The sequence below is a fragment of the Eucyclogobius newberryi genome, unplaced genomic scaffold (genome assembly GCF_026437365.1).
Source record: "Eucyclogobius newberryi isolate DKJ021-1_F unplaced genomic scaffold, fEucNew1.0.hap1 SCAF_10, whole genome shotgun sequence".
In the NCBI taxonomy this organism is placed as follows: Eukaryota; Metazoa; Chordata; class Actinopteri; order Gobiiformes; family Gobiidae; genus Eucyclogobius; species Eucyclogobius newberryi.
In genome coordinates this window covers 37,428,341-37,443,281 of record NW_027315724.1, presented here as the reverse complement: position 1 = coordinate 37,443,281, position 14,941 = coordinate 37,428,341, and the positions used below count along the sequence as shown (strand labels likewise).

Here is a 14,941-nt window from a genome sequence, read left to right as displayed (position 1 = left end):
TGTTAGAGACCCGCTTTAAGGCCCCATGTGTCCTCTGGTGTGAGATGTTAGAGACCCGCTTTAAGGCCCCATGTGTCCTCTGGTGTGAGATGTTAGAGACCCGCTTTAAGGCCCCATGTGTCCTCTGGTGTGAGATGTTAGAGACCCGCTTTAAGGCCCCATGTGTCCTCTGGTGTGAGATGTTAGAGACCCGCTTTAAGGCCCCATGTGTCCTCTGGTGTGAGATGTTAGAGACCCGCTTTGAGGCCCCATGTGTCCTCTGGTGTGAGATGTTAGAGACCCGCTTTAAGGCCCCATGTGTCCTCTGGTGTGAGATGTTAGAGACCCGCTTTAAGGCCCCATGTGTCCTCTGGTGTGAGATGTTAGAGACCCGCTTTAAGGCCCCATGTGTCCTCTGGTGTGAGATGTTAGAGACCCGCTTTAAGGCCCCATGTGTCCTCTGGTGTGAGATGTTAGAGACCCGCTTTAAGGCCCCATGTGTCCTCTGGTGTGAGATGTTAGAGACCCCCTTTAAGGCCCCATGTGTCCTCTGGTGTGAGATGTTAGAGACCCGCTTTAAGGCCCCATGTGTCCTCTGGTGTGAGATGTTAGAGACCCGCTTTAAGGCCCCATGTGTCCTCTGGTGTGAGATGTTAGAGACCCGCTTTAAGGCCCCATGTGTCCTCTGGTGTGAGATGTTAGAGACCCGCTTTAAGGCCCCATGTGTCCTCTGGTGTGAGATGTTAGAGACCCGCTTTAAGGCCCCATGTGTCCTCTGGTGTGAGATGTTAGAGACCCGCTTTAAGGCCCCATGTGTCCTCTGGTGTGAGATGTTAGAGACCCGCTTTAAGGCCCCATGTGTCCTCTGGTGTGAGATGTTAGAGACCCCCTTTAAGGCCCCATGTGTCCTCTGGTGTGAGATGTTAGAGACCCGCTTTAAGGCCCCATGTGTCCTCTGGTGTGAGATGTTAGAGACCCGCTTTAAGGCCCCATGTGTCCTCTGGTGTGAGATGTTAGAGACCCGCTTTAAGGCCCCATGTGTCCTCTGGTGTGAGATGTTAGAGACCCGCTTTAAGGCCCCATGTGTCCTCTGGTGTGAGATGTTAGAGACCCGCTTTAAGGCCCCATGTGTCCTCTGGTGTGAGATGTTAGAGACCCGCTTTAAGGCCCCATGTGTCCTCTGGTGTGAGATTTTAGGGACCCCCTTTAAGGCCCCATGTGTCCTCTGGTGTGAGATGTTAGAGACCCGCTTTAAAGGCCCCATGTGTCCTCTGGTGTGAGATGTTAGAGACCCGCTTTTAGGCCCCATGTGTCCTCTGGTGTGAGATGTTAGAGACCCCCTTTAAGGCCCCATGTGTCCTCTGGTGTGAGATGTTAGAGACCCGCTTTAAAGGCCCCATGTGTCCTCTGGTGTGAGATGTTAGAGACCCGCTTTAAGGCCCCATGTGTCCTCTGGTGTGAGATGTTAGAGACCCGCTTTAAGGCCCCATGTGTCCTCTGGTGTGAGATTTTAGGGACCCCCTTTAAGGCCCCATGTGTCCTCTGGTGTGAGATGTTAGAGACCCGCTTTAAAGGCCCCATGTGTCCTCTGGTGTGAGATGTTAGAGACCCGCTTTTAGGCCCCATGTGTCCTCTGGTGTGAGATGTTAGAGACCCGCTTTAAGGCCCCATGTGTCCTCTGGGGTGAGATGTTAGAGACCCGCTTTAAGGCCCCATGTGTCCTCTGATGTGAGATGTTAGAGACCCGCTTTAAGGCCCCATGTGTCCTCTAGTGTGAGATGTTAGAGGCCCGCTTTAAGGCCCCATGTGTCCTCTGGTGTGAGATGTTAGAGACCCCCTTTAAGGCCCCATGTGTCCTCTGGTGTGAGATGTTAGAGACCCGCTTTAAGGCCCCATGTGTCCTCTGGTGTGAGATGTTAGAGACCCGCTTTTAGGCCCCATGTGTCCTCTGGTGTGAGATGTTAGAGACCCGCTTTAAGGCCCCATGTGTCCTCTGGGGTGAGACGTTAGAGACCCGCATTAAGGCCCCATGTGTCCTCTGGTGTGAGATGTTAGAGGCCCGCTTTAAGGCCCCATGTGTCCTCTGGTGTGAGATGTTAGAGACCCCCTTTAAGGCCCCATGTGTCCTCTGGTGTGAGATGTTAGAGACCCGCTTTAAGGCCCCATGTGTCCTCTGGTGTGAGATGTTAGAGACCCCCTTTAAGGCCCCATGTGTCCTCTGGTGTGAGATGTTAGAGACCCGCTTTAAGGCCCCATGTGTCCTCTGGTGTGAGATGTTTGAGACCCCCTTTAAGGCCCCATGTGTCCTCTGGTGTGAGATGTTAGAGACCCCCTTTAAGGCCCCATGTGTCCTCTGGTGTGAGATGTTAGAGACCCGCTTTAAGGCCCCATGTGTCCTCTGGTGTGAGATGTTAGAGACCCCCTTTAAGGCCCCATGTGTCCTCTGGTGTGAGATGTTAGAGACCCGCTTTAAGGCCCCATGTGTCCTCTGGTGTGAGATGTTTGAGACCCCCTTTAAGGCCCCATGTGTCCTCTGGTGTGAGATGTTAGAGACCCGCTTTAAGGCCCCATGTGTCCTCTGGTGTGAGATGTTAGAGACCCCCTTTAAGGCCCCATGTGTCCTCTGGTGTGAGATGTTAGAGACCCGCTTTAAGGCCCCATGTGTCCTCTGGTGTGAGATGTTAGAGACCCCCTTTAAGGCCCCATGTGTCCTCTGGTGTGAGATGTTAGAGACCCGCTTTAAGGCCCCATGTGTCCTCTGGTGTGAGATGTTAGAGACCCCCTTTAAGGCCCCATGTGTCCTCTGGTGTGAGATGTTAGAGACCCGCTTTAAGGCCCCATGTGTCCTCTGGTGTGAGATGTTAGAGACCCGCTTTAAGGCCCCATGTGTCCTCTGGTGTGAGATGTTTGAGACCCCCTTTAAGGCCCCATGTGTCCTCTGATGTGAGATGTTAGAGACCCGCTTTAAGGCCCCATGTGTCCTCTGGTGTGAGATGTTAGAGACCCGCTTTAAGGCCCCATGTGTCCTCTGGTGTGAGATGTTTGAGACCCCCTTTAAGGCCCCATGTGTCCTCTGGTGTGAGATGTTAGAGACCCCCTTTAAGGCCCCATGTGTCCTCTGGTGTGAGATGTTAGAGACCCCCTTTAAGGCCCCATGTGTCCTCTGGTGTGAGATGTTAGAGACCCGCTTTAAGGCCCCATGTGTCCTCTGGTGTGAGATGTTAGAGACCCCCTTTAAGGCCCCATGTGTCCTCTGGTGTGAGATGTTAGAGACCCGCTTTAAGGCCCCATGTGTCCTCTGGTGTGAGACCCATACAGGAGCTTCTGCCTGACCTTTTGTGTCTGTGACAGGAGGAGATCCAGCAGCTGAAGCAGAAGCTGGAGAAGGTGGAGAAGGAAAGGAACGAGCTGCGACTCAACACGGATCGTCTGGAGAGCCGGGTGAGGAGGCCCTTAGAACCTTTAGAAGGACCTTTAGAAGGACCTTTAGAAGAACATGCTAATTCACCTGCTAACGGGCATGCTAATGAGAATTGGCGTCAGACTCGCTGGATTTTCGGTAACGTTTGTTTGTTTGTTTGTTGGTTGTTGTTTAGGTGTCGGAGCTGTCGTCGGAGCTGTCAGACGAGCGAAACACGGGAGAGTCAGCGTCTCAACTACTGGAGTCTGAGAGTGGAGAGAGACTCAGGCTGGAGAAGGACATGAAGGAGCTGCAGGTAACAAACATGATGACCTGCAGCTAACACACATGACCTGCAGCTAACAAACATGACCTGCAGCTAACACATATGACCTGCAGCTAACACACATGAAGGAGCTGCAGCTAACACACATGAAGGAGCTGCAGGTAACAAACATGACCTGCAGCTAACACACATGAAGGAGCTGCAGCTAACACACATGAAGGAGCTGCAGGTAACAAACATGACCTGCAGCTAACACACATGACCTGCAGCTAACACACATGACCTGCAGCTAACACACATGACCTGCAGCTAACACACATGAAGGAGCTGCAGGTAACAAACATGATGACCTGCAGCTAACACACATGACCTGCAGCTAACACACATGACCTGCAGCTAACACACATGACCTGCAGCTAACACACATGAAGGAGCTGCAGGTAACAAACATGATGACCTGCAGCTAACACACATGACCTGCAGCTAACACACATGACCTGCAGCTAACAAACATGACCTGCAGCTAACACACATGACCTGCAGCTAACACACATGACCTGCAGCTAACACACATGAAGGAGCTGCAGGTAACAAACATGATGACCTGCAGCTAACACACATGACCTGCAGCTAACACACATGACCTGCAGCTAACACACATGACCTGCAGCTAACACATATGACCTGCAGCTAACACACATGAAGGAGCTGCAGCTAACACACATGAAGGAGCTGCAGGTAACAAACATGACCTGCAGCTAACACACATGAAGGAGCTGCAGCTAACACACATGAAGGAGCTGCAGGTAACAAACATGACCTGCAGCTAACACACATGACCTGCAGCTAACACACATGACCTGCAGCTAACACACATGACCTGCAGCTAACACACATGCAGGTCTTGACCTGAACCCTCCTGAGATGCTGTGGCAGGACCTTTTTGACCATTTTGAGGAGCGAGTCCATCATTTCTACAGAACTTGACCTTCAGTCTTCTTGTTTGCTGTGACTTTGAGCGTTTTTATTGTGGTCGTTTTAGAGTACGGCGGTAGTCTCGAGCGCCAGGTGCTGATTGGACAAATGTAGAGTGTGTCTTCTCATAACTCTGAAGTCGTCCCTCGTTTTTCTGCCGTTTCCGTGGAGACGAGCCGCGCCCATCGCCTGTCGACGCGGCACAATTACAGCTAATGAAAATGGAGCCGCTCTGCAAATGGAGACAAATCGCACTTTACTGCAGGATTAGCTCTTTGGCAATATGCTGCTAACGACGAGCATAGTGCTGCTAACAACGCCGGCTGACTCGCCAACGGAACGCCAGCTTCACTTTCAGCAGACAGGAAGTGAGTTTGGCGAGGGACGCTGAAGATGCCGGACCACCTGTAGCGGCCGCGATGTGGAGCAAAGTGAGCGCTCTGTGTCTAACAAGAAGAAAAATGGGCATTGAAATTTGCCCCAGACTGTGCCCCCGAACGGACCCACGACTGGGCCCCCGAACGGACCCACGACTGGGCCCCCGAACGGACCCACGACTGGGCCCCTGAGCAGGTGAATAGTTTGCAGCAGCCGTGGCTCAGGGCGACGCCTCCAAACAAATCCATGTGTCGTTATCGTCTGTTTAATCTCGTTTTCTGCCAGGAATATAATTATCCCAGAGCCGGGCGCCACGGCGACGCCAAACAGATGTCCAGAGTTTAGCCCAGACTTTGTGGACTCTCAAGTTAAAATGCAGCATCTTCTATTCATAAATATTTACATTCAGATTTATGCAAAGTCACGCTGGTCATAGCCTCAGTGCACAGCTGTTACCGAGCAACCAGACTGTAAACAAGAGCCCAAATCCACTTACCGTAATTTCCGGACTATAAGTCGCACCTTTTTTCATAGTTGTGTCCGGGGTGCGACTTCTATGTGATATTATTCATTACTTTCACACTGACAGCCACAAGAGGGCGCTCTAGGCTCTGAGCGACGCAGAAGAAGAATCTGCACTTCCTCTTCCTCTGGAGTTTGTGGAGTTGTTTAGAAGTGACACAGAGGAAGAAGAATTCAATGGATTTAGTGATTTGGGGTAAAACTGATGCTTTGCTAAACTTGTTAGCATGTTAGCATGTTAGCATGTTCTTTATGCTATAGTTATCTGAATAACTGTTCATATGTTACGTTAACATACCAGACACCACAGTTCTGTCTGTGCCTCATGTAGCTGAAGATGTTAGCATTAGCATACGTACACCGCGTCATGTAGCTGAAGGTGTTAGCGTTAGCATACATACACCGCGTCATGTAGCTGAAGGTGTTAGCGTTAGCATACGTACACCGCGTCATGTAGCTGAAGGTGTTAGCGTTAGCATACGTACACCGCGTCATTTAGCTGAAGGTGTTAGTGTTAGCATACCGTACACTGCGTCATGTAGCTGAAGGTGTTAGCGTTAGCATACGTACACCGCGTCATGTAGCTGAAGGTGTTAGCGTTAGCATACGTACACCGCGTCATGTAGCTGAAGGTGTTAGCGTTAGCATACGTACACCGCGTCATGTAGCTGAAGGTGTTAGCGTTAGCATACGTACACCGCATCATTTAGCTGAAGGTGTTAGCGTTAGCATACGTACACCGCGTCATGTAGCTGAAGGTGTTAGTGTTAGCATACCGTACACCGCGTCATGTAGCTGAAGGTGTTAGCATTAGCATACGTACACCGCGTCATGTAGCTGAAGGTGTTAGCGTTAGCATACGTACACCGCGTCATGTAGCTGAAGGTGTTAGCGTTAGCATACGTACACCACGTCATGTAGCTGAAGGTGTTAGCGTTAGCATACGTACATGTAGCTGAAGGTGTTAGCGTTAGCATACGTACACCGCGTCATGTAGCTGAAGGTGTTAGCGTTAGCATACGTACACCGCGTCATGTAGCTGAAGGTGTTAGCGTTAGCATATGTACACCGCGCCATATAGCTGAAGGTGTTAGCGTTAGCATACGTACACCGCGTCATGTAGCTGAAGGTGTTAGCGTTAGCATACGTACACCGCGTCATGTAGCTGAAGGTGTTAGCGTTAGCATACGTACACCACGTCATGTAGCTGAAGGTGTTAGCGTTAGCATACCTACATGTAGCTGAAGGTGTTAGCATACGTACACCGCGTCATGTAGCAGAAGGTGTTAACGTTAGCATACGTACACCGCGTCATGTAGCTGAAGGTGTTAGCGTTAGCATACGTACACCGCGTCATGTAGTTGAAGGTGTTAGCATTAGCATACGTACACCGCGTCATGTAGCTGAAGGTGTTAGCGTTAGCATACGTACACCGCGTCATGTAGCTGAAGGTGTTAGCGTTAACATACGTACACCGCGTCATGTAGTTGAAGGTGTTAGCGTTAGCATACGTACACCGCGTCTTGTAGCTGAAGGTGTTAGCGTTAGCATACGTACACCGGGTCATGTAGCTGAAGGTGTTAGCGTTAGCATTCGTACACCGCGTCATGTAGCTGAAGGTGTTAGCGTTAGCATACGTACACCGCGTCATGTAGCTTAAGGTGTTAGCGTTAGCATACGTACACCAATTCACCTTGTTCTCTCATCTGTTATTATTTTAAACTGCATTTACAGAGGAAATGACAGTTCTTGGTCCTGGATTTGATCAAATACATTTCCCCCAAAAATGCGACTTATACTCCAGTGCCACTTATAGTCCGGAACATACGGTAAATGACACAACAGTTCTGATCTGACACACAATAATACCACAAAACAGCTTCATTTGTCCATCGATGGTGTAAACTGTCTCTGTGGGGCTCAAACAAACAACGTTACAACCTTTTTATGTGACGTCCTCCCACAGCCAATCGTCTTAGTGTTGCCATGGTTACACTTCCTGTTTTCTGCTTCTCAGGCAAAGTTCGACCAGACGATGAAACAGATGGAGACGATGGAGATGGAGGTGATGGAGACCCGTCTCATCAGGGCCTCGGAGCTGAACGGAGAGATGGACGACGACGACTCAGGTCTTTATGAAGCTTTACTCATGACGCGCTTCTACAACCTGTTTCTGACCTGCAACTGCACCAGTCTGTTCCCATGACGACCAGACGACGAGACGACACGTGTGATCGACCAAACAATGGAGCGAGGGCACAATGAGAGCTGTAACCTCACACTTCAAAGTTAGAAAGGTCTAGTCACCAGCAGGAGGCATGTTTAGTCCTGACTCTGGCACCAGCAGGAGGCCGGTCTGTGTGACGTGAATAGGTGATGTTCATGTATAAAGCGTCTCCTGCTGAAGCGTCTCCTGCAGAAGCGTCTCCTGCTGAAGCGTCTCCTGCTGAAGCGTCTCCTGCAGAAGCGTCTCCTGCTGAAGCGTCTCCTGCAGAAGCGTCCCCTGCAGAAGCGTCCCCTGCAGAAGCGTCTCCTGCTGAAGCGTCTCCTGCAGAAGCGTCTCCTGCTGAAGCGTCTCCTGCTGAAGCGTCTCCTGCAGAAGCGTCTCCTGCAGAAGCGTCTCCTGCTGAAGCGTCCCCTGCAGAAGCGTCTCCTGCTGAAGCGTCTCTTGCAGAAGCGTCTCCTGCTGAAGCGTCTCCTGCAGAAGCGTCTCCTGCAGAAGCGTCCCCTGCAGAAGCGTCTCCTGCAGAAGCGTCTCCTGCTGAAGCGTCTCCTGCTGAAGCGTCTCCTGCTGAAGCGTCTCCTGCAGAAGCGTCTCCTGCAGAAGCGTCTCCTGCTGAAGCGTCTCCTGCAGAAGCGTCTCCTGCAGAAGCGTCTCCTGCTGAAGCGTCCCCTGCAGAAGCGTCTCCTGCTGAAGCGTCTCCTGCTGAAGCGTCTCCTGCAGAAGCGTCTCCTGCTGAAGCGTCTCCTGCAGAAGCGTCTCCTGCTGAAGCGTCTCCTGCAGAAGCGTCTCCTGCAGAAGCGTCCCCTGCAGAAGCGTCTCCTGCAGAAGCGTCTCCTGCTGAAGCGTCTCCTGCAGAAGCGTCTCCTGCTGAAGCGTCTCCTGCTGAAGCGTCTCCTGCAGAAGCGTCTCCTGCTGAAGCGTCTCCTGCAGAAGCGTCTCCTGCAGAAGCGTCTCCTGCTGAAGCGTCCCCTGCAGAAGCGTCTCCTGCTGAAGCGTCTCTTGCAGAAGCGTCTCCTGCTGAAGCGTCTCCTGCAGAAGCGTCTCCTGCAGAAGCGTCCCCTGCAGAAGCGTCTCCTGCAGAAGCGTCTCCTGCTGAAGCGTCTCCTGCAGAAGCGTCTCCTGCAGAAGCGTCTCCTGCTGAAGCGTCTCCTGCAGAAGCGTCTCCTGCAGAAGCGTCTCCTGCTGAAGCGTCTCCTGCTGAAGCGTCTCCTGTTGAAGCGTCTCCTGCTGAAGCGTCTCCTGCTGAAGCGTCTCCTGCAGAAGCGTCTCCTGCTGAAGCGTCTCCTGCTGAAGCGTCTCCTGTTGAAGCGTCTCCTGCTGAAGCGTCTCCTGCTGAAGCGTCTCCTGCAGAAGCGTCTCCTGCTGAATGGCACAAAGCCCAGAGCGCTCGACATGAGGCGGCGTTTGATCAATACGCAGACAAAAGACGTGAAAAATGGAATTGCGAGTTCTATGGAGGAAGTAAAGACGGAGCGAGGACGTGCGGCCGTTTCACTGAATGTGGATTGATTCTTTTCTGAGCGTTGTGTGGGCGAGGCGCTGAGGAGGTCAGAGCACGAGGAGAGCTTTGATTTCTCACAAATTACACTCACGCTTCTGTATTTCATTTTCCACTCCGGCAGAAATGTCTGGAGAGTCGAGGTTTTCACGTAGAGATGTGGAAGGTTTCTGAATAGATTTGCATTTGTGACAGTTTTATTCACTTTTGGGTTTCAAGATCGAGACGGCGGCGCTTCTAAACTGTCTTAATTCACATCATTTTAACATCTGATTTGCATTAAAATTGAAATATTAAACCTTTGCCAAGTCGGTCGCACCAACATGTTACAATCGACTCTTCAAAGCACACGATGTTTACAGGTCAAGAAGATACAGGGTGAATAACTACTACGTCCATACTAGATCCATACTAGATCCACACTAGATCCACACTAGAGCTATACTAGAGCCATACTAGATCCACACTAGAGCCACACTAGATCCATACTAGAGCTATACTAGAGCCATACTAGATCCACACTAGAGCCATACTAGATCCATACTAGATCCACACTAGATCCATACTAGATCCACACTAGATCCACACTAGAGCTATACTAGAGCCATACTAGATCCACACTAGAGCCATACTAGATCCACACTAGATCCATACTAGAGCTATACTAGAGCCATACTAGATCCACACTAGAGCCATACTAGATCCATACTAGATCCACACTAGAGCCATACTAGATCCACACTAGAGCCATACTAGATCCACACTAGAGCCATACTAGATCCATACTAGATCCACACTAGAGCCATACTAGATCCACACTAGATCCATACTAGATCCACACTAGATCCACACTAGAGCTATACTAGAGCCATACTAGATCCATACTAGATCCATACTAGATCCACACTAGAGCCATACTAGATCCATACTAGATCCACACTAGAGCCATACTAGATCCACACTAGATCCATACTAGATCCACACTAGATCCACACTAGAGCTATACTAGAGCCATACTAGATCCATACTAGATCCATACTAGATCCACACTAGAGCCATACTAGATCCACACTAGATCCATACTAGATCCACACTAGATCCATACTAGATCCATACTAGATCCACACTAGATCCATACTAGATCCATACTAGATCCACACTAGATCCACACTAGAGCCATACTAGATCCACACTAGAGCCATACTAGATCCACACTAGAGCCATACTAGATCCATACTAGATCCACACTAGAGCCATACTAGATCCACACTAGAGCCATACTAGATCCACACTAGAGCCATACTAGATCCATACTAGATCCACACTAGAGCCATACTAGATCCACACTAGATCCATACTAGATCCACACTAGATCCACACTAGAGCTATACTAGAGCCATACTAGATCCATACTAGATCCACACTAGAGCCATACTAGATCCATACTAGATCCACACTAGAGCCATACTAGATCCACACTAGATCCATACTAGATCCACACTAGATCCACACTAGAGCTATACTAGAGCCATACTAGATCCATACTAGATCCATACTAGATCCACACTAGAGCCATACTAGATCCACACTAGATCCATACTAGATCCACACTAGATCCATACTAGATCCATACTAGATCCACACTAGATCCATACTAGATCCATACTAGATCCACACTAGATCCACACTAGAGCCATACTAGATCCACACTAGGTCCACACTAGATTCACACTAGATTTACACTAGGTCCATACTAGATCCACACTAGGTCCATACTAGATCCACACTAGATTCATACTAGATCCACACTAGATTCATACTAGATCCATGCTAGATATTTACTAGGTCCATACTAGATTCACACTAGATCCATACTAGGTCCAGTAGTAGATCCATACTAGGTCCAGTAGTAGATTCATACTAGATCCATACTAGATTCACACTAGATCCATACTAGGTCCAGTAGTAGATTCATACTAGATCCATACTAGATTCACACTAGGTCCATACTAGATTCACACTAGATCCATACTAGGTCCAGTAGTAGATTCATACTAGATCCATACTAGATTCACACTAGATCCATACTAGGTCCAGTAGTAGATTCATACTAGATCCATACTAGATCCATACTAGATTCACGCTAGGTCCATACTAGATTTACACTAGGTCCATACTAGATTCACACTAGATTTACACTAGGTCCATACTAGATTTACACTAGGTCCATACTAGATTCACACTAGGTCCATACTAGATTCATACTAAATTCATCCTAAATATATACTAGGTCCATACCAGGTCCATACTAGATCCATACTAGGTACATACTAGATTCACACTAGGTCCATACTAGATCCATACTAGGTCCACACTAGATTCATACTAGATCCATACTAGATTTACACTAGGTCCATACTAGATTCATACTTTTTGGGGCTCAGTTATGGAATAATGTTAGTAAAGAGATGAAACGTAAATGTATTTAAAATGGTCTCATTAAAGACTGTTACTAAATGAATAAACAGGTCTTAGTTGTTAAGATTAAAGATGTCACTTCTTTGTTAAATAGGTAACGACGTGTTTGATGTAAATGATTTATATGGCGCACACCTCAAAACGTGTCGATCTGTGTGAAGTGATGAAGAGCGACGTGACAAAGAGCTGTACTTTTACTGTCAGGAGGCGAGTGGCGGTTGAAGTACGAGCGCGCCATCCGAGAGATCGAGTTCACCAAGAAGAGGCTTCAACAGGAGCTGGAGGACAAGATGGAGGTGGAGCAGCAGAGCAAACGGCAGCTGGAGCGCAGGGTGAGTAACCGTGGGAAACACCAGCACACCGAGGTGTCCTTCATCCTCTGTGTCCTCTGAGACCAGGCTCTCCACGCAATTCAGCTCCAGACATATATATATATATATATATATATATATATATATATATATATATATATATATATATATATATATATATATATATATACTGTTTTAGATATAGAAACTAAACAAACTCCAATAATCCATACTAGGTCCATACTAGGTCCATACTAGATCCATACTAGATCCATACTAGATTCACACTAGATTCACACTAGATCCATACTAGATTCACACTAGATTCACACTAGATTCACACTAGATCCATACTAGATTCACACTAGATTCATACTAGATTCACACTAGATTCACACGAGATCCATACTAGATTCACACTAGATTCACACTAGATTCACACTAGATCCATACTAGATCCATACTAGATTCACACTAGATTCACACTAGATTCATACTAGATTCACACTAGATTCACACTAGATTCACACTAGATCCATACTAGATTCACACTAGATTCATACTAGATTCACACTAGATTCACACTAGATTCACACTAGATTCACACTAGATTCACACTAGATTCATACTAGATCCATACTAGATTCACACTAGATTCACACTAGATTCACACTAGATTCACACTAGATCCACACTAGATCCATACTAGATTCACACTAGATTCACACTAGATTCACACTAGATTCACACTAGATCCATATTAGATTCACACTAGATCCATACTAGATTCACACTAGATTCACACTAGATCCATACTAGATTCACACTAGATTCACACTAGATCCACACTAGATTCATACTAGATCCATACTAGATTCACACTAGATTCACACTAGATCCATACTAGATCCATACTAGATTCATACTAGATCCATACTAGATTCACACTAGATTCATACTAGATCCAGATCCAGAAATCAGCAATACAACAAATATATATGGCAATAAAAAAAAAAAAGTGTTGTAAAAAGGCTGATCATTCCGGCCGAAAGTCGACTCTTTTATTCTGATTTACTCTGAATATAAAAGTCACACGTTCTTTGGTAAATGAAGGAGTCAAACGTTCTGGAGGACGATGGACGCAGCATTCTTCTAGTTTTTACGATTCCTCTCACTAAAATGTGTTTTAGGCAATTTAATAAAGTGTGAATGTCCTTTACATTTGTATTCATCCCAGAATGTGGATTAGAGTTTATACTTCACATTTCCAGGAGCGTGGTAGATTTTGTTTGTTTTCAGACAAAATATTATCAATTAGGAAAAAGGACGTTGGAATTATAAAGCGATTTATTCAGGATTCTCCTTTTCAGTCTGCAGTTTTTTAACCTTGATTTTGTCTCTATTTAAAAAACAATTATTCCCTTGGGCAGTTTCACAATAACATTAGCTTAATTTAATTCTACAGTTTTGTATTAAAGTATGTATAAATATTGCACTGCATCAGTACTGCAGTACAGCCGTGTCCTCCTGTGTTCAGGCCCGTTTCTCATCGTAGATTAACTGTCCGTGGAGCGCTTTATGCTGATTTTTTAACTCTTATTATGCAGATTATGCACGAAACTCAAGATGTTCGCCGAGCTAAACGAGTCGGCTGCAAAAATGAAAAGCAGCAGTGACTCCGCGTTTCCCGTCGACTAAATCAGACGCTCGGGTTTTCCGCGCGGCGTTTTCGCTTTCCGCCGCTCGCCTCAGCTCTGACCGTGTGTTCTCCCAGATCACTGACCTCCAGGCGGACAACGAGGAGGCCCAGAGGAGCGTCCAGCAGCTGAAGAAGAAGGCCCAGAAGCTGACGTCAGAGCTGCAGGACACCAAGCTGCACCTGGAGGGACAACAGAGCCGCAACCACGACCTGGAGAAGAAGCAGAGGAAGTACGGCCCCGCCACGCCACGCCCCGCCACGCCCTGCCCCCGAGGAGCACATGACCTCTTGTGTTTAGTCAGAAAAACTGCTATTTGCTGTAAAATGCTGCGCTGTTGTGTCATAAACTGCACTTTAATACGTCTGATCTGGAGGCGTCGGCCTTAAAGGCGCAGTACCTGATATTTACAACGTCTTATAAATGTGAAAACAGTCAATATTCCTCACTTTCTTTACGCATTCCTGACGTCCTAATTCTTCATACGCACGTTTCACACTTTCAAGAGTCCGGAGTGACCTGTGGGCGTCACTGTGAAGCTAACGGCGATCGGCATGCTAACTGCTACGGGCTAACGACCGCGAACAGCGCACTTCCTGCCTCACTTTGTAATTAGATGCAGACTGCTGTTTTTATCTGCTCCAGGGCAAAACGAGCTGCACTCTCAACTACGAGGACACAAGTCACTTAAATATGACTGTTTTTAATTAATTAAAGGGGCGGAACCCAATTAAAGGGGCGGTAAAAGTCAAATCTGTCTTTCCCAGTAGAGACAGTGTAAAGCAGCTCTTTGGGTCCAAAAATAAAGCGTAGAAAGTCATCGCGGTGGATAATTACGACGCTCTGAACGTGTTAAAGTGATGAATACATTTGGACAGTTTAAAATAGACGTGTTTTTTAGTCAGTAAAAGTTACAGCAAACTTGAAACAACACGATAAACAATAATACGACAATAATTTAACATTTTGTATCATCGTGATAATCTCCATCAAGCCCCAATATAAGAAAGCTACTTTTAGCAGTTTTTTTGTTCACTTCTAACAATGTGCGATTTATTATAGTTGTTTAAACATTTAATAATAATTTTCCATTATAAATGTGAATATCTGACATTCTGGAACCGTGATATTCGGCCCACGCCTGGCACAAAGTCGGGGTCAAAGTCTGCTCTTTACCAGCCGCGTTAGCTCAG

The 14,941-nt window shown here is 47.5% G+C and overlaps 1 protein-coding gene across 14 annotated transcripts in view; it reads left to right on the top strand.

The window, feature by feature from the left end:
- myo18ab (myosin XVIIIA b) overlaps window positions 1-14,941 on the top strand; it is a 162,198-nt gene that overhangs the window by 97,021 nt on the left and 50,236 nt on the right. For all 14 annotated transcript variants that reach the window (XM_072456319.1, XM_072456302.1, XM_072456288.1 and 11 more), the window contains 5 exons: window positions 3,331-3,420; window positions 3,576-3,695; window positions 7,558-7,669; window positions 11,945-12,072; window positions 13,826-13,980. In XM_072456319.1, the coding sequence (XP_072312420.1) occupies window positions 3,331-3,420; window positions 3,576-3,695; window positions 7,558-7,669; window positions 11,945-12,072; window positions 13,826-13,980 (605 nt within the window). The remainder of the gene's footprint in view (window positions 1-3,330; window positions 3,421-3,575; window positions 3,696-7,557; window positions 7,670-11,944; window positions 12,073-13,825; window positions 13,981-14,941) is intronic.